At 41.1% G+C, this 25,223-nt stretch overlaps 1 protein-coding gene across 1 annotated transcript in view; it reads right to left on the bottom strand.

Moving 5' to 3' along the window:
• THSD4 (thrombospondin type 1 domain containing 4) overlaps positions 1 to 25,223 on the bottom strand; it is a gene marked incomplete at its 5' end in the record, with an annotated part of 228,208 nt that overhangs the window by 134,945 nt on the left and 68,040 nt on the right. The window contains one exon of the mRNA XM_084268361.1: positions 2,507 to 2,643. Within this exon, the coding sequence (XP_084124487.1) occupies positions 2,507 to 2,643 (137 nt within the window). The remainder of the gene's footprint in view (positions 1 to 2,506; positions 2,644 to 25,223) is intronic.

The raw sequence follows: 25,223 nt of genomic DNA on the forward strand, positions 1-25,223 counted from the left end.
TTACATCCTTCAGCTACATCCTTGTTCAATCCACAGTGTATAATGCCACTGTTAGAAAAGTTATTTTATTTATCTTTAGTAGTTTTGCTCCCTATGGCAGTGGGACACAAAGTCTCAGAGTCCAAGGAGAGAAGCATCACATGCAACTTAGTATCTGCTTGTGTATCAGATTTATTCATCCTGAAGTCATAGGCAATGTGAGTTTTTTCAAGTAGAGCAGACAGAAAAGAAACAAAGTAAGCCTTTTTAATAGACACAAATCTATCCTGAAATATAAAGTATTTTTAAGAAGAGCAATGAAGCTTATCTCACCCAACACACCATTATCACCTTCTCTCAAACACGTTACTGACTATATAGAGGTAAAGTTTCACCAAAAATCTGTAAGATTGAACCACGGAAATCACATGAAAAACCTGAGTCAATAAAGGCAGTTATTCACCAAACACTGTGAAGCTGTAAGATACATGTCAAATTAAAGGAAAATAGAGCATCTTTGAATACCTCCTCAAACATTAACTCAAAACTTGGAAATGTGGAGTGTGGTTTAGCCACACAAAATTTCAGTGCACACTCTTTCAGCTGACATCCCCCTTAAAATTTCATTGAGGTTGCAAGCAATAAATAAGGAATTTATTGCTACAGATCAAAAGAAACTAGAAACGTCCAAATTAAGTTGTTCTTCAGAAGAAAAATACAAACCTTTTAATACCGTAGCTAGATGTGCTTCCCACAACCTCCAATGTTCAGCCTTCCACACAAGTGCAGTTAATACCACTGTGCACTCCCTCAACTTCTAACACTGGTGGTACTCGTGGTAGTGAGGACCACTACAAAGCACACAAAGTGGTTTTACCTGCTTTATCTTGGCTTTCTCACAGTAATTTATAGCTTATAAGGAACTGAGCAGCAGTAGAGAACCAGTTCTATTTAACTTTGTAAAAAATTATAGACTACATCACTGAGCATTAAGTGAGCATCGCTGAAGAACAGTTTAAATACACAGAAAGACTGTGATTTTTTAGGTACATTTTCAACACCACAGGAAAAAAAGAGAAAAAAAAAAACCCCAAACAACCAAAAACCTAACCAAAGAACCACCACAGCTTGCAATACGGGGAATTTAATTAAATAGGAGGAAAAAGATTCCACTATGATATTGCTCAAAGACTGGAACACATTCAAAACTCAACTTGGAAAAGCCTGTGACAGCAGGCTCTGTTCTGAGTAGGGTGGTGAAATACATGACCTTCCCAGGTATCTTACAACCTGAATTATTCCACAATTCTATGAATCCCAAGTTAAACATTCACAGGAAGCATTCAAAACCCATTGTTTGTGGACCCACGGCTTTGAAAAGTGTCATTCTACACAAGCATCAGGTGATTTCAGAAATCAGAACCCGTTCCTACTAGGCTGCTGAACACTGCCTTCTCTTTCTCTCCCAGAACTCTGTAAAAAATGTACCAGTATGCACTTTTACAATTGCACAGCACTGGGAAACTGTAGTTAAATGCCTGGCCCTTTCTGAATTAGTTTGTGACCAAGGAAAGCCTTAAAGAACAACCAACCTCACACAGCCCTATTATCTACAAATGAAATTTCAAGCTATGGCTTTGCACGCACTGAGGAATACAGAACAAAAACATGTGGCATTGTCCAGATGTGCCCAAGTAAGAAGAATCTGGACATGCAGAGGAAAAGGTTATATTCACAAGTGATTTCCTCTGGCAAACCAACTATTTAAACTGAACTTGACCTTCCACTATTTGAGCTCATGAGTCACATCTGACCCACTTCTACTTCTTTCACCAAAGAATGGAGAACATCAGCCAAGCATCAAACGCCCCTTGCTAGAAAATTTACTTATTTTCACAAACCTTACTTGAAAGAGTACAACTTTTTTCCCCTCTCTGTAAACTGTAACATTTTGTTTATATTGATACCACCTTGCAGAAAGCTGTGTATTTATTCATTAAAAAGGGAATTTTCACAGCAGACTGCAAAAAGTTAACACTAGCTCATTCCAAACCCTTGAAAAATAACCATCACTCAAGTATTTTCTAAGAGAACATCACTGATGAGTAAATGGACACCCAGTAAGAGCTAAGTCTTAAAAATGGCAAACATGGAGCAATCACTAAAGTTACACTAACACCAGCTAAAAAGCAATTGAAATAAACACAGAAATGAATAAATCATTATGCTGTAGAGGGGAAAAATATCTCTGCTTTAAAAGTGAATCTAACAAAAACATTAAATTTCTCTCTTATTTAAGCTTCAATCTTGTTGTTCTTTCACAGAATCTCTTCCACTGAAAGCCGAGTATGTGGAAAATGCTCACTGGAGGTCACCTCAGTTGTGGCCAGAACACTTTCTGAATCCAGCCTTTCAGCATTCCATAGTTTGTTTCTGACACCATTTCACAGGCACAGTTGCATCAACCCCTTACAGAAATTAAATAGGCCACAGTCTACAGGCAGACTTGCTAGAGATAGTAGCTTACCTTGCACTGCCCTGCCACACAGATTGAAGTTCCGTTTTGGTCACAAGGTGTTCCATCTATCACCTTTTCAGCTTGTCTCACATAGAACCGGTAGCCTATTGCACGGCAATTCAGCTCACACTTCTGACTTCCCTTCACTGCAGAAAGAGACAAAAGCCCCATTATAAAGACCACTGCAGTAATTAAAAAAATAAAAAAGGAAAAGCCCCTTAAACTAACACTAGGATCTGAAATAAAGAAACAAATAGGCAAACTGAATGCAATGTGAACAACAATCAAATGAATGGCAATTAACAAACCAAATCTAAGGTAAGCTCTCCCACATACCTTATGAAAATTTAAACAGCATCTCAGTTATTACTGACAGATATTTTCCTCACTGACCAACAGTATTTTTAGTTTAATAACAACTTTGCAAGTTTCATTTTCTTAAAGCGTAACATGTTATGATTCCATAAATCCTAAGTGTCAGCAAAATCAGAAAGATGTGCATTGAAGTAGGCTCACATATAGTCACGAGTCAGTTCACATCAAATCAGCATATTAACATTTAGCATTAAGAACACCTAAAACAAGCTAGATGCAGATTTTTTTTTAATTATTTTTTATCTTAATTTTTACAAGTTGCACTTGTGTGTCTATCTCACAGTTCCAGAGAAAGTTAAGAACACCACAACTCTTAGGTTATTACATATATATAAAACACATCATTATTCAAAGCCTCGTGATCTCTGCTGAAAGAACCAGAATGAAATCTTATCTTCTTCTGTGAAAATCTGTTACTTAAACAGACACAGCCTAGCATTCCACATTATCTTACACTCTCAAGTTTGTTAACACACTTGTTTAGACTTTCTATTTCAAACCATCTGTCACACAGTTCATTACCCCATTTGCCGAGTGAACTAACAATACCTTCCGTTTCTTTCCAACCAAGAGTAGCACTGTTACACAGTTGTAGCTGAAACTCACTTCACCAAGCTTCAGCTCATTCCCTATAACATAACTGAAACCCACTATTTAATCTGTCAAAGGAGAAGCTATACACCTTACTTGCTAAAACACAATATTCCCAGGATTTTCTGTTTAATTTATTTTTGACTCTTCAGTTAAAACATAACAAAAAGCCAAAACAAATACATGTAATTATTTTATATATATAGTTAGCATCTCTTTTTCTGTAAACATAAAAAACATTCAGCTTCAGTTGAGTCCCCCTCCACCCCATGCAGACACAGGATTAACTCTGAAATGTTTTCCCTCACACAGCTATCTAATTGCCTCTTGCATACATCATCTATTGGGCCTGGCAATCTTTTGATAAAATCCTCAGAAATCCATAATGATCTTAAATGAGGTCAAATATCTCTTTACCTAAGTTCCCCTTTTGCACAAGCTATGCATGCCACGCTCAATGAGGTAATTTTTCCATTGGTCACTTCCTTAAGATAGATAGCTTATCATGCCAAGGGCTTTACTTAGTTGTTTTTTTTTTTAAAAATAATTAAAAAAAGGTGAGATATTTCCTGCAGTTCAATCTCCAAGTATAACAGCTAGTTTTAATGATAAACTGAGCATTATTCTTAGCAGCTTAGTCACTTCACACATAACTATTTTCAGAATTCTCAAATAAATATAATCCAGCTTCAGTGATTCATTGCAATAGAAATTGTCTTGCCCTTTTTTGTGTCTGAAAATGTCCTATTTTTATAACCTGCAACACCAGCTATCAAGCAGCACGTCCACAGTGTAATTTTCTTATCTTGCTATTCCCCAAAATCATGTCAAACTGGCCATTTAGGGTTTCTGAAATATCCTTATCACCTGTTATTTTCCTTTAGTTCAAAGTATCCTGAAGCCTCGCATTCCTGTGCTCTTCTTCTTCCTAATATCTCTCATGTGGTGTTGATCCTTTAGAATATTTGTTCTTGAAACTCTCAGTTTGCCTTCTAAATCCCAAGAAAAGTTTTGTGCTACTTCAGAAAGATGAAGAAATTAAATGCTGAAAACATGTCATTTTTTTTTCCCCTGAACCTCTCTTCTTTTATGTGTGATTTGATAGGTAAGCCTACCCCATTGCTAGTGCTGTATATAAACAGAGTTTACCTACTCTGTAAAATACAGCTCCTACTTCAGAACTTGCCTTTGTTCTTTCTTACTAAGAACTGTTCTTCCTCATAAAAAAGAAAGAAATATTAAAACCACCACTAGCTTTGACCAGTACCAAAAAAAAGAACCCACCCCCAAACCCCACTTTAAGTATAAATATACCCCATAATAACAGCCTGTATGAGCATCTTGCCCTATAAGCCCTTGGCCAATCTTGCCCTACAACCCCTTGGGCTCCAACATTCAAATTCTTTTGATGAGCAACTGCAAGGTACTACTTTGCTTTGTCATATACCAATTACTAATACCTAAAGGCAATGTTCCCAGTTGTCAAATATCTGGAGGGGAAAAAAAAACCCAAAACAACCAAAACCCCCCTATGTCTAAGAGCAGGAAATTCTGCTACCTAAACTGCCCCTATTGAATGACAGGCATTTCCCACTAGGATTTTATGTGAGCATTGTACATTTACTGCGCATAAATTACAGCAGAACAAACACATTTTAGAATTCCCTCATAAAACAAGATACCACACTAGTAAAATGTACTCCACTGCCTATTAACCTTGCATGTATCTTGATACCCTCCCTTACCCAGTATTTTGCCACAACCCTTATGTTTTTATAGTTGAAGTTGTAGGTCAAGCTACACTATTGGCTTGGCAACTGGACATAAAATGTCAATTAAACAATGAGCTGTGAAGCGATTGATTCCACACAAGCAGCATATTTTGGTACTATGTCATCTGATCCCAGACTTTACAAAAGCATCTATGTGACCTCAGGGAAGGCTTCTAGGTGAAGACCTTCCAAACCAGCTGGCAGCAAGACACATTTCCACTCAAAAATAGGCTTTTTTTTAGTGTGACAACTACTAAGACAGTTTGCTACACAGGTACTATTTTATGTGTCCTGCTAATGCATTCATTTTTCATTCTCATGCCCACCACAGCACAACCAAGGCTTTGTGGAAATTCTCACCTTACCCTAGTTATTAAATAGTGAACTTCGGTGAAATTTAATGCTACTGTGCAGGTTCTGCCAGACTCACTATTGATTTAACCAAAGGAGGTGCCTTTAGTAAATAATTCTGGTAACACACAATGTTTGGTTTTCATTTTATGGACTAAAGAAGTATCTAAATCGGGAAAAAAAAATCAGTACTTTTCTTACATCCTCCCCAAACTAGCTCTAAGTACCTCAGAGATATCCTGGGCTTCTCTAATCTTCAGGACTTGGGTGTTTTTCTCATATCCTCTGTTGAAACTTAACTTCAACCTTTTTTTCATGAGGAACAAGACCCAGGCTCACAAGAATGGGACCACAAAGCAGTTCTACCATCTCCCACTTCACCAGTAAGGGTACTGAGACCTCATGGTTACTTATGAGCTATACCTGTTCTGCATTACAGAGCAGATATTGCAGTTAAAATAAATCCTTTTACATGTTCTACCAAGACATAAGCCCAGCAGGTGGGCACTAGTTTAGAAACCATCATCCTTCTGGATAGACAAAACCAGTCTGCTACTACCAGCAGAAAAACTATTAAGTACCCAAAAAAAGCTGCTTTCCAGTTAACTTGTTCTACTCATTGAGACACTAAAATTCACACACAGAACATATTTTGCAATACATGCGTGCTGAGAAATATGCATACATCTGAAAAAAAAGGTGGTTTTCTGAAGTGCTATTTATCAAGTTCACATAGCAAGCCATACTTAAATTGAATGCAAGAGTAGTTAAATAGAATGCAAGAGTGGGGGAATATGGGCAATCCATCCATCAATTTATAGTTGCTTCTATTCCCCTAATCAAACAGAAATTGTAACTAGGTATCAACACAATTCCCCTAATCAGCCTGCTTAAATACCTCTGTGCAGCACAAACTTGAAACTTTCCACTGTGCAACCCACACGCACACTTTTAAGGCAAAAAAGAGACAGATTTAGACAGTACCACACTATAACCAATAGCTAGAGCTCAAACTAGGTCTGCATCAGCATTTCAGCCTTCAGGCCTCTTCTCTGCCCTGGCTGAGGCAGGACAGAATATTAACACACCTGCAGGGCAGCTCAAGCACAGAGAATACCCTCCTTGCCCAGGGTTCACAGGCATTCAAACAATAGCCCCAAATGCCTTTTAATCCCAGTATTAGGAAGCACGGGTTCTTCTGAGCCCAGGACACGCTCCTGGCACAAGGCGCTGCTGCTGCCGAGACAGCAAAGGCACGGCAAGGCACGGCAGGCCCCTCAGGGGGAAGAGGAGAGCACTGAACTCCATCACCGCAGCACAACCCAAAACGGGGCAATTCCCGACGGAGAGAACTCCTGGTACAGCTCTAACGCAAAACGGGACGGTAAGCGACTACCTCCCGCAACTGACCTCCTGCCGACACCCCTGAGGCCCGGCCGCGGCGACGCAGCGCCGCCACCTCCCGCCTTCCAGAGAGCTGGGCCATGGGGGAGGCGAGCGCCGCCGCGCGACCGCAGGAGGCGCCTGACGGTGCCCGCGCAAAGGCAGCCTGAGCTCGCGCGCCTTCCAGAAGGTTCCCTCGCGCCTGCGCGGACGCAGAGGCGGGTGATGGCCCCGCGCGAGAGGGGGACTTCCCGCTCTGCCTGAGAGCTGCGCGTGGTTTTGCTGCCGCGCCACAGCGACTTATCGGCCCTCACCTGCTCGCACAGTTGGGTGCCTAAGACATGAATATCCTCAAGAAACAGCCGGCCCGGAGTTGAAACCTGGGCATGTTTAAAGACAGAAGCTCACCGCTTTGCAGAAGCTTTGGAATAGATGTGTTAGATCTGCTCTGACATGTTCCAAATGCTGGAACCTCACTGAAAGGGAGTTCTGCAGTCCAATGACGCCCACTGCGCGTCATGCCATGCCCCGAGGCGTGCGGCAGGAGCCCTCTGAGCATGTGCCTGGTTGCAAGGACCCTGCGCGTTAAACTGGCCTTTCCCTCAGTGCGGGGCAGGGCTTCATGTCAGCTATTCCCTCAGCACCCTCTCCAACACATTCCTCCATCTTCACTGACCCATACGCAAAGGAGATGTGGCTGGGAGGAAAACGGACCCAGTAGATAAGCAGGCCAAGCCGGGAGCCTGAAGAGATACAGAGAGAGCTCGACAGGCAACTTGCCAATGCAAGGAATTTAAATTTAATGATATTCTTAGGAAAAAATGTTACAAGACAGAGCATTCCAACTGCAATATATTTACTAAATAATGTATTCAGCTGTTCAAAGGGAAATTAAAAATAGCCACAGAACCAAGAAACCCCAGGAAATAATGCACAAATCAAATCAAAATGCAACTGGTCAGTAAACTGATGACATTGTGCAAAACCAATACACTGACTGCCCTTAATTAAGTTTCTCTTTTCTGTCTCAGCTCCTGAGATTGCAGGCTGCTCGGAGCATGTGCTGCCTCTAACTGCATCCACATCTGATCTCCCACCACAGATAATGCCAGCTGTAGGTGCAACCCGAATAGAGGATACAGCAGAGAAACTTCACATGCCCCAGGCCTTGAGGTCTGGACTGGAATGTTCAGACTCTCTTGATGGTTCCACAGCCCAAATCTTAATGTAATGTGAGGTTCAGACTCCCCAGTGTTAGCTGCATGCAGCAGCTCTTAGCTCTCGGCAGAACATTACAGAAGGCTTTTACCGTTTGTCAGTTTTCGTACGTTTGCTTAAGCATCTAAAAATAGTTAATAACAAGCTCTGCAATTTGAGAAACATGCCTTGAGGGTGCCCATAGAGAAGTGGCATGCACACTCTTGGCAAGCGAATATCACGTTCATGCTAATAGTACATTATGGGATTGAGCGAATTTAAATTAAGCTTCGTTCTGTGTGCACACTGCCTTGTAAAGTCAACTTCAGTGCTTCGCCATAATGAGCCAAGATACACTCATCCATGATGTGTCAGAACCGATTGTTCCAGGAACAAGTTGTCTCTGCACAGCTCAGTTATTTTCAGGGCCTAGCTTGCCATGGGCTGTAATTCAGTATTTACTCATGATAAAAGCTATGGATTGGCTCTACAGGAAGTGTAATGGGGCACAGCAGACACTGAAAAAGCTTTTAAAAGATGTGCTCATGTAACACCTACTTAAGTTAAAGCTTATCAGTGCCATGGGACTTCATCGATATGCTTGTAGGTTACTGACGCTCTCAGTTATACCACAGAGGCCCACAAAGCAGAGAAGGAGGAGTGGTAGGGCGAGGAGTCTAGTAAGACTCAAGCTTCTATATCCACCATACTTGTTAGTAAAGCTGTAGTAAGTCTAAAGGCAGATGGCATCTAAATAAACCTGTGGTCTCTTCCATTCAGGAGACGTAATTTAGCAAATACTGTATTCAATGGGGCAGAACTTACAGATTGGTGAAACCCAAGTTTCGGTTTAAAGGTTTTAGTTGCATAGAGGAAATACTTTGAGACAGGTACAAAAGAGGAAAACTAAGACAGATCCAATACACTGCTAGCAGAAGTCTATTCCTTCTGCCTACTGCTATGACTGTAAACTGAGAGCTACATTGCAGACTTTGGAGTGATACACCATGCCAGAGACATAAATATGACCACTCCACAGAGAAGTACCTCTAATTACCTGTTCCCAGCCCACTGGATCTCTTCAATGGACACGTCTGGCCCATGTACTTAAAAAGCACAGGAAAGAAATGGAAGATGGCAGCATTGATGTCATTTAATTAGATGCTAAAAGGTATCTACTGGTGATCACCTATGGAGCTCAGCTTCGATAGCAAGTGTTAGTGTAGTACTAAATTTAAGCAACTTTGTTTTTGCAGCTTCCCATACACGGAAACAAAAAATACCACATTCCCTACAAAGCTTTGAGGAAAGCTTTACTTCAGGTTTCACTGTTTAGAGTAGTAGGCTGTGTTGACTTCGTTATCAGTACTGGAAGGTTGCTTCAAGTTTTGCAGTTCAGCACTGGAGGCTCAGGTCCATGAAAGAAAACTGATCCTGAATCAGGTTGGTTTTCCACAGACAGTTACAAGGTTTTGCAGTGGCCAGCAGGAATGAAGCTTTTTATAGCAGTTGCCAGATTTGTAAACAACAATATGCAAACATTTTCCAGGAAATAATTACCATGCAGCTACTTTTGGTCTTTCCAACAGAAATACCAATGTGGTATCATGTGTTTTATTGGAATCTCTTTTGATATTTTGCCCTTATTAGGCTTGGGAACACCTCTTGACAACAACCAGAAAGAGCTGTGTTTATTTTTTTCTTTGTCCTTTTCAGTTCTGTTAACTTCTTAAAAGCTTTCATAACTCTGGCTCAGATTTCCCTCTTCTCCCCCAAAAAGATAATTTTCCATTCTTCATTCCAGTGATGGAGGAACATTCCTTTTTTTTTTTTTTAAATTCTACTTTTCATTTTCTCATGTGATAAGGATGTTTATTACTTTACCTTCTCTCAATAAGACAAGATAAAATCCAAACTAATTCCTCATCTTTACCTGAAATACCAGTTATCTACTCACAGATCCACTAAGTCCTGTGTTAAATAGTTATGGGGAACTACTGCTGAGTGGGTTCAGTGAAGCCTTTTCTTCATTGAGCAGAAATACTTCTCGAAAGCTCCAATGTTCTGTAATCTTGTCCTCATATTTTGTGCATATGGCAATAAGAAACTTGCAAACATTGTCACTCAATTTTTCCTGGTTTCTCCATTCCTCACAAATCCTTCTGTCATTAAACAAAAAAATATTAATGATACCTTACAGATTTACTGTCACCCATTAAAAATGGATGGACATTTTATTATTATTTCCCAATAAAATTTAACCAATTAGAAACAAGTAAGTCATAAACCCACAAACATTCGTCTCCCTTGGCCAGCTGGAGATCTGGAAATCTACAGAAAGTTTAACTCTGATGTGCTTTTATGAAACTTCTCTTTGTTCTGAGTGCCTAAAAAATTGTCAGAATACAGTAGGACTGTTCTGTGCTGTAAAAAGAGAGGAAGGTGGTGGGTACTTCGGAAGTTGTGATGTTTCATAAAAGCTCCTGAATTGTCCACAGCGAGCTCTGCCATGTTGGCCATTCTGAATTACTTCAGAAGGCTTGAGAAATGCAAAGTGCTGCCTTAACAACCTTCAAACGTTTTTCTTGTTTTGTAGGATGTAGAAATAGTGATGTAGAAATAGTGCTAACTCATGCAAAGAGGGGTTTTTCCCAGGAGCATAACTGATCTATGACATGAGCATCAAGCTTTTATACTGCCAACAGCAGAGGATCATTATCAGGGTATGCACTTTCTTGCTCTGTACAGGCATTGGGAAAAACCTAAAAATATAATTGCTGAGCCATAATTAAATAAAGCATCTATAAACAACTGTCCTTGCTTCAAGTCACAGCATATTGTGAGGTGGCCAGCCTTTCCCAGTTGAGGGTATTTTTGTATCCTCCAACCACTGTGGGAATCTAGTCAAGGAAACCACAACACAACTGTCAATTCCTTGCCTTTGCTGTTTCTTTGTTAACAGTAACTTTCTTCAGTCGGTGCTGAAAACGGTGTTTTTCATTTAAAGTTAAAACCAACACATGCATTTCTCTACAAAAACTTTGAGATGTATTCCCTTGTAACAATTTAAGTTTCAGCTGTACATGTCGATGTGCTGCTGGCCTCAGCTCAGCAGAACACTTCATCAGGGGGTTTACATGAGTACCTGAATAATGTGTACTGCTGGCTTCAGTAGAACTGCCTCAAGTTACAGGTTTAAGAGTGGCACTAGGCCAGTATCCCTTTAAATGACACGGCCAGGTAATGTAGTTTCTTCTGCAGACCTTAGTTTTTAGTGTGTTGCATTTGGAACTCTTTTCTGAGTTTGGGGGGGTACGGGTGGAAACCTTCTCACAAGTCCTGTTTTCACACCAGCCTTTCATTTGTCGGTCGCTGAAGACACTGGCCACTGGATGTCTCCACTGCCCTATGCAAACAGAGATTCTCTGCTGTTCTCTTGTCAGGGAGGAAAACCCGATTAAAACAAAAGCTTTTTGAAAGGCATTTATCTGTATTTACAAGCCCCCGCTGCCACTCTGCATACAGGGCAGAGCTAGCACACAGCCTTGCAGTCTCTGGCCTTCACACAGCTGGGAGATGGCAGTTCCGTGTGCGCCGCGCTTCTGGCGGAGCTTCCAATAGCAGCTTCCAGAACGGAAAATCAAAATCCTTTAAAAGTTGCTAGATAAGTCGAAGAAAACCAAGCAGCAGTTCCCTAAGCTCAAAACTTTTTGCTTCCTTTTATTTCCAGACACAGCTAAAATTGCATCAGTAAACCCTCATAAGATGATGGCTGAAGACTCTTCTCACCATTCTACTCTAATTAAAACAACTGTTTTATGGTTTGACATCCCCTACAAACTGCTTGTAGAAGATAAACTACTAGGATTTCATGGAAAATGCCTTCTTTTGCAGCAATTATACAGAAATTATAAAAAATATAATTAAAATATTTAAGGAAGGAATACATCATTAAAGCTAAAACTGCAGAGAAAAAAACCCCAGCTAATTCAAACAACCTCATTTTCCAGCCAGAGTTGGTGGGTTTCAGCTTTTGTGGGTTTTTTGGTTTGTTTTTTTTTTGGGGGGGGGGGGGGGGGGGGAGGTGGTAGGGCAAGTGTTATTTTTTTAATTCTGGCACTAACCAGAGAAGAAAATCTGCTACATAGAGTGCAACTTCTGATCTGGAAAATACTGTAAAGTGCGCCCCATGAAGTGCTGATTGCTGATCACTTCCTGAGGAAGGCTGGCAGCTACTGGTCCCAACTGCTGTTACTGATAAGGAGCTTGACACTACTTTCTCTCTGGCTTTAACATTTGAAAGAACTGAGCATTTCTGTTTTACTCTAGTAGAATCTTAGTGGCCTCTGAAACCTCAACTTCCATAGAGATCTGTATTTTGAAGTGTGACTCCATCAGTACACTACTAGCCCAGAAAGACTGGAAGTAGAATCAAGCGGTTGGTAAAATGAACAGTTTTGCAACATCCATGAATATCCCTCCACACCATGCGTTTAGCCTTCCCACGGAACGCTTGGCGTACGGAAGGAGGACTTTATGTCACACTTCACAATAATAAATGCCAAAGGTAGATGGGAAGAAAGGAGATTCAAGTTTGGGCTTGTGAAGCCCCCAGCAACATTCCAGACAAAAGCTTTCAGCCATCTCTTACGGGAGCGTATCTATACTCAGGTAAATGCCTTAGAAGTCTCTATTAGAGACGTGAGCTCTGTACTCAAACACTGAAAACTCCCAAAGTAATGCTCTTTGTGGAAAACTCATGGCTGCAATATCCAGCTCTCTGGTATTTAATACAACTCCTAACAAGGACCCACAGAAAGTCTTGCTTCCTGTTTGTGTAAACCAGCGGTCACTCCTCACTGAAGCACATCCAAACCGAACCTTCCTTTGATAGGAAAAGAAAAGATAAGGAATTACCAGGCAGCCAAATCTGCTGTGGAAGCAGGGAACACGGAGCGCTGCTGGTTCTTGCCATCACTGACTCATTTTGTTACTTGATTGGCAACAAATTGAAGAGTACAGATTGCATTAAAGTCAACACACTTTCTGAAGTTATGATTCTCAGAGTTATTTAGCTGGGGGGAGAGGGGGATTTTATTTTTATAAATAAATTTGTTACATCATTACTTACAAGACATGATGACGCAGGATGTTTTTAAAGCTTTTGAACATAAGAATCAACTTTCTACTTTAATTACACTACTCAGAGACAATTACAATGTTTTCAGTCATCTCTACCCAGAATTTTTAAGTTTATTTAAACAGACTGAATTTGCCAAAATTTCCCAGTCCCATTTTGAATAAACCCCTAATAACTGTTTGTGTTCCCAGCCTCCTTACCTCTACTTTCTCCGGAGACTGTGACTGAAACATGGTTTTTTCACAAGTCCAGTTTATGAACTGATTAACATACTGCAAATAATTTCATCTTGCTGTGATTGATAACCTTGTTATTTCACCATTTTCAGTGCTGACATGTACATGGCAGCGTTGAGGAATACAGACTTACAATCCACTACCCATGGATAGATAAACTGAGTTACAGTTGATTTGAGAATAAGCCACCTTTTTAAAATGATGATTACCAGAGGTTTGCTGTATTGAGCAATATTATTTTCTTCAGAAGCACATTCTTGATAAGGTAAAGCTTTAGTGAGATGCTCCAGCTTTCCGGGTGAGGCGGTCATTACTGAGAAGGATGCCGTGCGGATTCTTTAATGCCATGCATCTGTGTGTGCTGGTGACTTCACAGAACAAAGGGCAGAGCGCACAGAGAGGTTGAAAACTACGGGGGAAGGGTCAGGGGAAGAAGACCCAGTACATCAACCTGATAGCCTCAGTTTCAGAGTCTGCCATGAAGCACTGATGTTATTTTGCATCTCTGTGATGCCCAGTTACTCCGCTGGGGAGCCACAGGTACCCCACAGTCCTTCATGAAGCATGGTGCCCTTGTCACTAAATGCACTGCTATCTCAGCAGTCACCTGTGTGCCAAGTAATGCAAATATAAACATAATAATGAACTGATCTTCACATCTACTCAGCTGAGCTGTGTCCTGCTCCCATGCGCACTGCGAGCCCGCTGCCAGGGAAGCGCTCGCACCTGACACAGGCACGCAGGGGTCTGCCTGAGGGGCCCGTCTGCACAGCTCAGGGGAGAAGCTGTGACTTGTGCTACACATGAGGGATTGGTAACTGATTGTCCCTTTGTGTGTATCAGTGGGCAAAGCAAGAGAGGAAGCTAAATCCCTTTTTTTTTAAAAAGGGTTTCTGACTGGGGATGCTTTGCTGTGGAACGAGGCCAATAGATGACCGCCTGAGGAGCCACTGCAGAAAGAACAACATCAGAAACAAGCAGCAGCTAAAAGTCAGCCCCATACTGACTGTCACTGTGCTTGGAAGTATGCATCAGTACGTTCCAACTGAGCCTTGTACACTTAAGGGTCGACTTAAGTATAAAAACTTATTATAGGGTGATTAGTATTTCTGACATACTAGAAGAGACTTGTACTTATTTAAATATTAATATAATTGGGTCTAAAATGGCCTAAGTGCATTTTTATGGCCTTTTGCCACAGTCCTTTAATAGGCAAATAAATTCTTAAGGATTAGTTAAAACATTCTGTGCTTTTATTTACATACTCAAAGATATTTATTTCCTACATTCTCATAAACATTAGTTAAAAAAATGAATGTTCCTTAGAGCAATGTTTTCACTAGGATGCCAGTGACCCAGAGCTCAGTCAGTCAGCTTGAAAGCTGCTTTCCCTCTGGTAGCAGAAAAAGTCCTAAACATTCAGTGTTTGGAGATTTGGTTTCACATTACATTTATTTTAAAGACTATTTTTATATAAAAGGCTGTAACAATCATAGCTGAGACTCAAGATTTCTTTGCAACACTGCTTTTAATTTTTACCCTTTTTTCTTTATTAGAGTTTGCAATTTTTTTGTGTTTTGAATGCTAGATGTTAAGACCCCTGCAGAAAACTGAAAGGTACCAAGTCATTGAGCTTGGATATGGGGAAGTCTTAACTGGAAGGCACTGGGGAGCCAGTTACTGCTCCCTGATGCTGGGACCTGATCTCCACTAGCTCTCACCCTATCACTATTACCCTCTATGACCTTAGCAACTGGACTTCAACGTAACTAAGATGAAAATCTCTCCTCATCTCTCTCAGCTAAAGGGAAAATTAGGATGTCTGATAAAAGACTATTCTCACATGAGAGTTTTGCCCCACAGAAGTAGGACCTGTCTCTCTTGCAGTCATTTGTGGCACTGCCTTAAATCCCATGCCTCCTGACACAACATCAGCTGCCCAGCGCAGGGCTGTAAGGCTTCTTTCTTCCCAAGGAGGCTGCAGTCACTGCTGCAGGGTGCAAGCAGAGTGCTTTCCAATTTGATGTGCCCTTCTGCCTACAAATTTGCTAACTCTCATTACATACAATAAATAGAACTAGATACTGTAAAGTATGTGGCAACTTCCTCCTCTCCTCCCTCTTGAGTGTTTTTTTGAGACAGATGGAAAGAGCTGACAATGTAGGTTTTGCCACGAGGCTTTTAGTGGTCCCACAAGAGGTCAGTCGCCTGCAGATATCCTACTGCCTAGAGCAGTTGGGCTCAATGGACTCATGCCTGTGCACTTGCCAAAATGACTGATGCTATCTCAGAGCAGTTGTTATCCTCGACAGTTATGGAGGGTGTGTCAGATGGTAACCAGAAAGGGACAAACAGTTTGAGCTGCAAAGTGCAGGACAAGGAGGAGCTGAGAAATGGTGAACAAGTCAACTCAGTTTTGTTTCCTGGAAAATTTCCACAAAAAATTCAAGCCCGCTGTTCATAAACACACATAGAATAATCAGGGCAGCAGTAGCAACCAATAAGGATTTTTCCAGATAAAAATCTTGTCAAACCATTTAATTTCCTTCTACAAACAGGTGGGAGCATGTGCAGAAGCAGTGGCTGTGATTTAGCTTGGCTTTTCTAAGATGTTCGACACTTCTTCAAGCTGGGAAAACACCAGCAGAAGAACTTGCTTTAAGGGATGTGCAAAACTGGATTGAAAACTCTACTTGGTAGTTCACAGGCTGGGTTTTGGTATGCACTGAGTGAGATACTGCGAGAAGACAGTCTGCAAGCCACATCAGTAACTAACATTCAGCCCAAGCACCTTCACACAGGTCCATGTGAAGACCCATCCAGAGGAGAACACACGTGACCAGTGATCTAGAAAACATGGTCAAAGAGAGAAAACTGAAAATATGGTGCTGTTTAGAAAAAGCAGAGGGATGACAGACTCTAAGTACAGCATGGAATAAAAACGTTCCTATGTGAACTGGACAGCAGGTAATGGGCCAGGCTTGTAGCACGGAAGGTTAATATAATATTGTACTTCACAGAAAAACGTGCACTGGAAGGAATAATTAAGCATCCTTTACTGATGGAGACTGCAGAATCTCCACCACTGGAGACTGGCCCTGGGACAAACTGAATGAAGCCCCTGTGCTCTTTTAAAGGGTTCAATTTCCTAACCTAGGAACCCACAGAGTGCACAAGCTTTCCTGTGTTTATTGATTGACATCTTCCTTCTTCTACAGTGCCCAGTTATAATAGACACAGCAGTAGCTTTCGTGCAAAATATTTTTGCTCTCACACAGCACACACAACTTTGAGATGCTGTTGTTTACCATCAAGGAAACTGGTACCGCTAATACAAACAGTTCACAGCAGTTTCTGCATGAATAAACCTCACACTGTGGCTTCTCCCCAAAGAAATGTAAATATTCACGTGCAGTCCTAGATACACATATGTTCAGAGTTCAAAATGAAAAAAGAAGCAAGATCTTCCTGCACCTGGCTGGATTCCATCCTGCAGAATTGCATGAAGGAGTATTAGCCCTTAGCTGTGAAAATATTTCTGAGAGGTCAGGTTTTGTCTCTGGAAGGCAGTCAATTGTGAAATTTCAGAGCCTTGAAAATCCATCCTCTAGCTCTGGACAGCAGAGAACACAATTAATACATGTAGCTTTCTGTCAACAAAATTATATGTGAAAAGCATCTTTAGCTTGATCAGTGTACAGCTCGGAGTCTTAATGGGGTAGGAGCAATGTAAGTACTAACACTTAAACATCTTTCTGGAAAAAAACAGCCCATACAGTAACTGCTGTATCAGATGCCTAGATGACATCAAACATACATATTTGGGGTTCAGGCTGTTGATTTAAAGATTGCTGTTCATCATTTTCTTAGTTTATAAGAAAATAATTCTTAAATAATGAAATATGCTACAACAACTTAGAAGCATCTTACATACTCTGAAACACCTCAGTTTCTATTAGCCTTAGGTTCACCCCTTGAGCCATCTCAGAATAAATTTCTGAAGAGGATGCTGGAGGTCAACAATTAAGTATCAGGATGATCCTCTGCTAGTTAAGTTCAGAACTAGAAAATCCTTCTCCTGAATGATAACTGTTACCACCATTTAAGGTACAATACAGAGTGCATTCGTTTAAAGCTTCACTTTTTCCTTTCCATCTCACAGTAGCCTACATATACCCATGTGTGAAGGTATCTGAACCATTCTGAAGATCTGAAAGGATCGTTTCTCATTTTTGTGAAAAGTAATTTCAAGGTGTTAAAGCCCCAATTCATAATCACCTTTCAGTGAACCAGAGGGGCAAACTAGCCTATTGGTTTGTGTCCCTGCAGCCAGGTACCAGACACAAAACAATACAGAATTTCAGAGATGTGGGACACAGCAAAAAAATGTTTCCAAACCCTCAAGAAAGTTAAGTTAATAAACCACATCCAGTCCAGTTACATTCATTCTTCCCAAAGCAATTATGGGGGAGAGGGAATGAACGTTTAAGTGTGCAAATCATTTTTCAACCTCTGCGTCAGTTAATGCTTGTTAACATAGCACCGAAAGGGGGACACACAAATACAGCCAAAGTGGTTCTCCCCACCCCTACACCTCCAGCTGGAGCCAGTGCAGCAGAGTAATGCAGCAATCCTTTCAAGGTTGGCAGTAAGGCTGCAGCCAAAGAAGCACCTGGGTTAGGTGCATTTTTAGGGTTCACCTGGCACAGACCTTTCAGAGGGAGAGACGGTGCTGAAATAGCAGAGGTAGCTTTCCTAACTGTAAAGAATCTGAGGGAGGGGAAAGAAGGGGAAACTTCAGCAAAACACTATTGTGAAAAGTAATGAATCACACTCTCAGACTTTAAATAAAAATTACCTCTCTTGTAGCCAAAAAGCAGCTGTACAAAAGCTGATGCTAACCATTATCCATTTTCCATTGAAGCCGTTCTGTACTGGCTCAAACACTTTACAACGACATATACGTAACAAGCTTTCAGCAGTTTTCCTTCCCCCTTTCTGAATTTCTGCCTGCTCTTTGGGTGAAAATAAGCTGGTTAAGTCCTTTAAGCAGCCTACTCAATGTGATGCCCAATCCACAGCGAGTAATCAAGGATCTGAGGAAAAAAGTCCACAGCTTCTCTTTAATGAGAAATACAAGAGGGTTTTGCACAGTTATTCAACACCCAGGCTAATAAAAGCAAATAAACACCCCTCCTTACTCAATACTCCTACTTGGCACTCTCCTAAACTCTAAAGTACCCTGCGGTAAGAGAGGAGCATAGACATCAGCTGGCACTACCCTCCACATTTCTAGTGCAATGACTGTGTCTTTAAAGGAAAACAGAGGAAAATCAGAGGAACAATGGGGCAGCTCTCAAATTGCATTAGCTGCTATTCTTCTGGAATTAATAATTACTGGACAAGAGATGGTGCCAAGCAAATGACCCACTGAGATTCTGAGAATGAGATTACTGATGAAATAATTATGAATTTTGCAGCTCTCGATCAGTGAGCATCTGCTACAACACAGACCAGGATACTGACCCCACCAAGGATTTGTTCTAGATAAACCTGGCATGTGCTAACACTTCAGCTGTTACACAGCTCACTGCCTGTATATTGATAAACTTATACACAAGTGCAAAACAAATTCATATCTTAAGTTAATAGCATACTCTTGAGAACTCCAGTGAAGACGCAAGAGAATTCAAAACATGGAACTATTTTTCTTGACTATTCACTATATTAAATAGGAAGATGTATTAGTTACAACTGGGAATTACTGCAGACAGATATCTGCCACAGACTTATTGCATATTTAACGTTAGAACACTTACAGTGCACATGAGGGCCTTATCCAGAAGTTTGCACTGTCCTGGGATGCACACATACACCAGGAAAACTGTCTTGGTTCCTTCATCATGAAAGATAGCCCTTACCCCAATTTCAAGCTTGAAATTATGCCACTAAATAGGTAATATAGAGTAGCACGGCTTATCACATGGGATGGAGAAGCTGTAATACACAGTGATGATGCTCTAACAGGTATTTCTTACACCAGACCAGTTCTTGAACAGTGCGTTTTAGTTAGATTGCAATTCCTGTATGCAACTTGTATGGCACAGAAGACTCATACCTAGGCTGTCCCTCCATTTCCAAAAATATTGGACTTCATAGCAACAAGTAAATGCACAGCAATTGAGACCAATCACATTAGTTTTGAGAGATGACAAGGATGCAGCAGGAACGACCTACAGACAGGCAGACTTACCTGTATAAACTCCAGAAAAACACAGATCTGGGAGAAGATCAGATGCAAATGCGTAGACATTCAAGTCCATTTTAGAGACATTGAAACTCTAAATGTTTCCCATCTCTCTTGAATCTCCAGTCTGTATATGTTTGGTCAGATTCTTTTACTGAGGCGAGGTGTCCATTTCCATTTGCAGACACCTCTGCCAGTACAAGGCCATGATTCCGCTCAGCACTGGGCAGCAAATACAGTCACAGAAAGTTCCCACAAAATCCCTTTAATATTGGCTGTGAGTCCTTCAAAAGACAGTAATGATGGCTCATGGGAATGAGATGTGAATCAAACATATTTCAACTGAGCTAAGCATGTTAGAAGATAATTAGCATCAGAAAATAATACTTCATCTTGTGTTTTATTTCCACTGAAAAACAATCAGTCCCATTTTGGTGGTGACTGTGGACGGAGCGGTGATGGTACTGACATGTGGTTTGGCACAACGTAGCAGTACTAGAAAAAGGAAGAAGGATGCCTGCTGGTATTACATATGATTCAGTATACTTAGTTTGGAATTGATGAGCTATCAGCAAAGATGAATAATTTAATATTTTTTTCTTTAGTATTTACACTGAAAGCAGTTGAGATGGTTTCAGAGCAATTTCCAAAATGCTTACAACGTTGGTAAGCTAGAGCTCTCTCATCAGTATTTCAACCAAAAAACTCATTTAAAGTTATTAGGAGTAAAATTAATCATGACATTTAGTTTCTCCTTTAATGGTATCAAGGATACAGTAACTGGCATTTTAGGCAACAGGCCTCACACTACATCCTGCTGTAGCTGACTGGCTTTACCGGACTGGACAAAATGGTACCAGCCGTGTTCCCTGAGTTACAAACCACAACTCCAGGATACAAGTTCCCTTCTCACACAGTTGCTCCTGTCATTGCTGAGATGTTCACGTAGTACTGTGGCAAGAGCCAAACAAGTTCCCAGAGTAGCTGAGCCTCTGGCTCCCTAACGCTGGGTGGCATCGCATCTGACAAGATATCACTGTGATGGAAGCAGATTTATGCTCAGAGTGAAGTACCACTCAGGCTTAGAAAGCCCAACAGCATGGCACCTGGGCCTGTGGAACAGGTGTAGCTTTGGAAAGCAGGAAGTCCCAAGGAGCACAGCACACAAATCTTGATGTTCACACTGCAAACACAGCATCGATTCTATCTGCAGCTGGGTTAGACAGGAAAAACTAACCACACAGTTTGGATATTACTGCAAGTGTAATCTGGCCTCATTTTAAACTGGATTTTATCCAGTGTTCCTGCAATATCCCAAGGAGACTTGATCCACTGATGACTTCTAAACTGATACTCATAGAACAGATCCAACATTTTTCAAATATCTTCTTTAATTTCCCAGTGACTAGCGTACACGGTTTCCATCAGTATAATGTGTTGTTCTAGTAAAGAAAACCAAAGCTTTTCATTCAGGAAGTTCACCTTCTTCCTGCATACACTGCATCTTCTCTGTTCCCAGCTCCCACCCCAAATGAAAACAGCACTCCAGTCACAGAAGGGCTGAACATGCCGCCCCAGCTAACCAGAAGAACTTTCCATCTTGCCAGATGCAGATTTATGCAGCAAAAGCTGCTGTCCCCAGACAGTAGGACCTTTGACATTTTTGAGTTAAACTTTCCAACTTCGCTATTATCACTTGGAAAAAGTTTAATTTTTTTTCTTTAAAAATGAGGATGCTGCAAACATGCCAGAGAAATGACTGAACATCTTTTTCTAGCTAACTCTCCTCAGTTTTAACGGGAGCTGCTCAAACTCCACTGTGGGGGATAATCTCTTCAGCAAACTTACACCCATATGTAAGAACAAACATGCTGGAGTCATATACATGTATTTAAATATTACTTTGCTGAACCAGCAACTAGTGAACCTGTGCAAAACCTGAATGTATTGGGTACTTCTTCATGGTTCCTTTTGTTCACACTTCCCCTGTGTTCCTACCCTGGCACAGGAGCCCAGTCCCTGCGTACATCCCCCTTGCACTGCCGAACAGCCCACGCATTACCAACACCTCATCTAGCCACCACCCTCAACAAAGTCATCCCCTGGTAATGCTTCAGAGACCTGATTTAAACCTGTTTGCTTCCTACACAGAGTCGATACAAAGGAGAATGTGGTTAGGCACGGCCATCTCCTTCTGTGCGCAACAGGAGAGGAGAAGACAAACCACAGGTCGCTCACCCCACCCCATTCCCCAAGGTGAGCAGCAGTAGCCAAAGGAACTCTGTAATTCCAGTTACTGCCAGTCAGGACACCGAATAAATAAGTAAATGCTGCACAATTATCGTATTGAAAACCCTCCAAATTTCAGTGCAGCAACAACCTCTTAATACTGTCTGAACACAGACCAGAGATTGAATGTTCTGCAATAAAACCTCTGTCAGTGACGCTAACAAAAATATTGAATTTCAGCAGTATGCTGACTTTTTAAAAATGGACATCTGTTTACATTTAGGTTCTTCAAGTGACTATATTCAATAACAATGAAAGGATGAGAGCATTCCCTCCCCCAAATCCCTCCCAAACTGGTGGGTGACTATCAAGCTGATTAAATTGAGAAGTTAGCAGTGAAGGAAATCAAATAATGAAGTCCTTGTTTAGGGGAAACACTCCGACTGAAATGAAAGGGAAGAACCTGAAGATGAAGCAATTGAAATCATTTGACATGAGTAAGAATTGTGAGATTTGGCTCAGGATCTTGAAGGGATCCCAGACTGTCCCGGAACGCCTCTCCATCCTTGTCTTCTGAAACTTGCCTGGTCCCAGGGCATCACCAACTACACTATGTTGTCTCACAGCTCTGAGGCGTGTAAAAGCAGAGCCTTGCTAGAGTTTAGGTAGTCTGTTTTCACATGTGAATTACAGAAAATTCAAACCAGAGATATGAAAATGCTGAAGTCCCTATCTGTGCTCTACTCTACTCACCCCAGCAAGCAACATCAGATCACTGAAGTGGCTGCCATTCAAATCCTCATCCCCAGTGCTGTCACTGGCTTTGGAGGTAGAGCAAAACCTGCCAACCACAGCAGCTGTGCAACACTGAAATCATACCTGTCTTCTGCAGGTAATTTCTCATTTACTATTTGAAATTCACACCACAGTGTACTTCCAGTGATCCCCACACCAAAACCAGCTGCAATCTTCTAGTAGGATTTATGCACTCCAGCCGCAAGTACCATCAGTCCTGTTGCCAAGTTCTGGGAAGCTCCTTGCCAACCATCTGAACATTCATAGCTGGCAAAGAAAACTAGAAAGCCTCAATGTTGGGATGTTGGGTTGTCACAGTTGTAACCCATTTCACAGGGTGACTGAGTATTTTTATTCTAATGGCACATTTTAAAGAAGCGTTTGATGTCATTAGGACCGGAGATGGCCAGTTTCCCAGCACAGTTTCAGGTCCCATACAAGAAACTATTGCAAAGAGTGCGTCAGCTAGGAAACGAGGAGGAGACGTGGACGGGCACAGAGCATTGGCTCTGTATGGAAACAAACAGAAAGTGTAAACACTGCCTGTCATTCCCCTTAAGAAATTGGTATTGGTTAATTTATAGCTACTGATCTCTTACTGCTCACACTTATTTTTGTGGAGGTAAACAGGGATGGCAATTTTTCATAACTATCCAAATGTATTATACATTAAAATCATGTACTTTCACAATTATCGACAAAAAACTGAATTAATGCAGACAATTTAGTCTGCATTACTCAAAGCACTTCTGTAAATAACTATGATTTTAATGGACTTGAAATTTCGGGAAATTAAGAAAACCAACCTGAGATCAGATTTTTTGTTGTCTTACGCAAGTATAAATCTGAACTATTTACACTGAAGATCTGGAGAATTTGAGTTAAGAAGCTGGTCCACAATTTCAAAGCAAGAGATGTGAGTAAACTAGATTACAGTCCATAATCGACCCTATATATTAAGTACATGTCAGAGGATAAGATGGAACTGATGATGACGCAAAACTGTAGATGCTTTCAACTATCATTCTTTATTTCTTCCTTTCCTAGATTACTATTTGAACAAGCTATATGCAGGCAGACTCCATGGAGATCTGTTCCTTCAATACCCCTCTTCAAAGCCATGTTTTCTCACAGAAGTGAAGACAAATGCAATTGGTTTCCTTAGTTATAAATGTGGAAGGAATATGAATTTCCAGCTAACCAGGTAATCCCCTGCACTGCAGGTAATACCCTCAGCACTCCCCTAATCCTGCTTCCAGAGATTGGTCATGGCCTGCCACATTTCCTGCTGGCTGGCAGATGCTGTACAAAGTTAAGCGTTCCCACCCACCAAGGGAATGACCAGCTCTCCCAGACTGTGTTCCATACAGGACCACGGCCTCATAAAATCTGAAGGCAAATCAGGAGAGGGCACTGCACTTGTCAGATGTCAGCTACCAACAAGTGGGATCAGACTGTGTCATTTTTATGGAAGTCATGACTCCTACTATTGCATTTACTGAAGCACAGAAAGTCTGCAGATGAAAAAAACATTTCCAGTCAGGCAGGCAGCAAGCCTGGGGATATGTTTTGAGACATTTGATGGTATGGGTTAGTCACAGTTTGGGAGTTCTGGTGTTTTATGCTGGACTGTAGACCTCACATCTGGTTACTGAGAGCAGTCAACATAAAATCCTAAAATAAACTCTGATTTATTTGCTGCTTCATTTTCAGACTTTGATTCTGCTAATGTATTATTACACTTCTATAACATTAGCAGCCCCCTATTTATTTGGAATATTTACCTGACTAAGGTGAAGTACAGAAGAGGGTAATAAGAAAGCTTTACTTTACTGGCTCTTGTTTTTTGTTGTGGGGACACTGAAGGCTCAGCTTTCTTCTCTTTTCTCTTCGGTACAGTACTGCAGAAATTGCAGTTAAGTGACAGCACACTGTCTGAACTTGCTTTTTGCCTGTTTCCATTTACTGAAGCTCACAGAGATCGAGTTGATTGTCCAGGGTCACACAGGGAGCAAATGGCCCCATAAGGATTACAGCTCTGACTCCACTCCCTCAGGTTCCTGCAGTTCTTTATGCTCAATCACATGGCAAAGTTAAATCTTCCTCCCTGAAAGCTTGCACAATTTCTCCCCCGTTCTTCTGTTTTACATCACTTCGTTGCTTTTCTAGTGCTTGAAAACAATATGTGACTCAGGGACCTTTTTTTTTCTTCCATTCTTTTCTCAGTAACAACTACTGCATAATTAAACCACATCTTTGAGTACTTATTTAATTTCTTTTCTTTAAGATGTGCCCCTTTGCAACAGCCTTTGGAAGTCAGAGAATAAACTGCTTTTATCTACCAGTCAAATCCTTCTGAAAACCTCTGGTTTTTTTCTTGCACTGAATTTATTTGGTTCCTGTATGTTGT

This window comes from Gallinula chloropus (genome assembly GCF_964237585.1).
Source record: "Gallinula chloropus genome assembly, chromosome: 9".
Classification (NCBI taxonomy): domain Eukaryota; kingdom Metazoa; phylum Chordata; class Aves; order Gruiformes; family Rallidae; genus Gallinula; species Gallinula chloropus.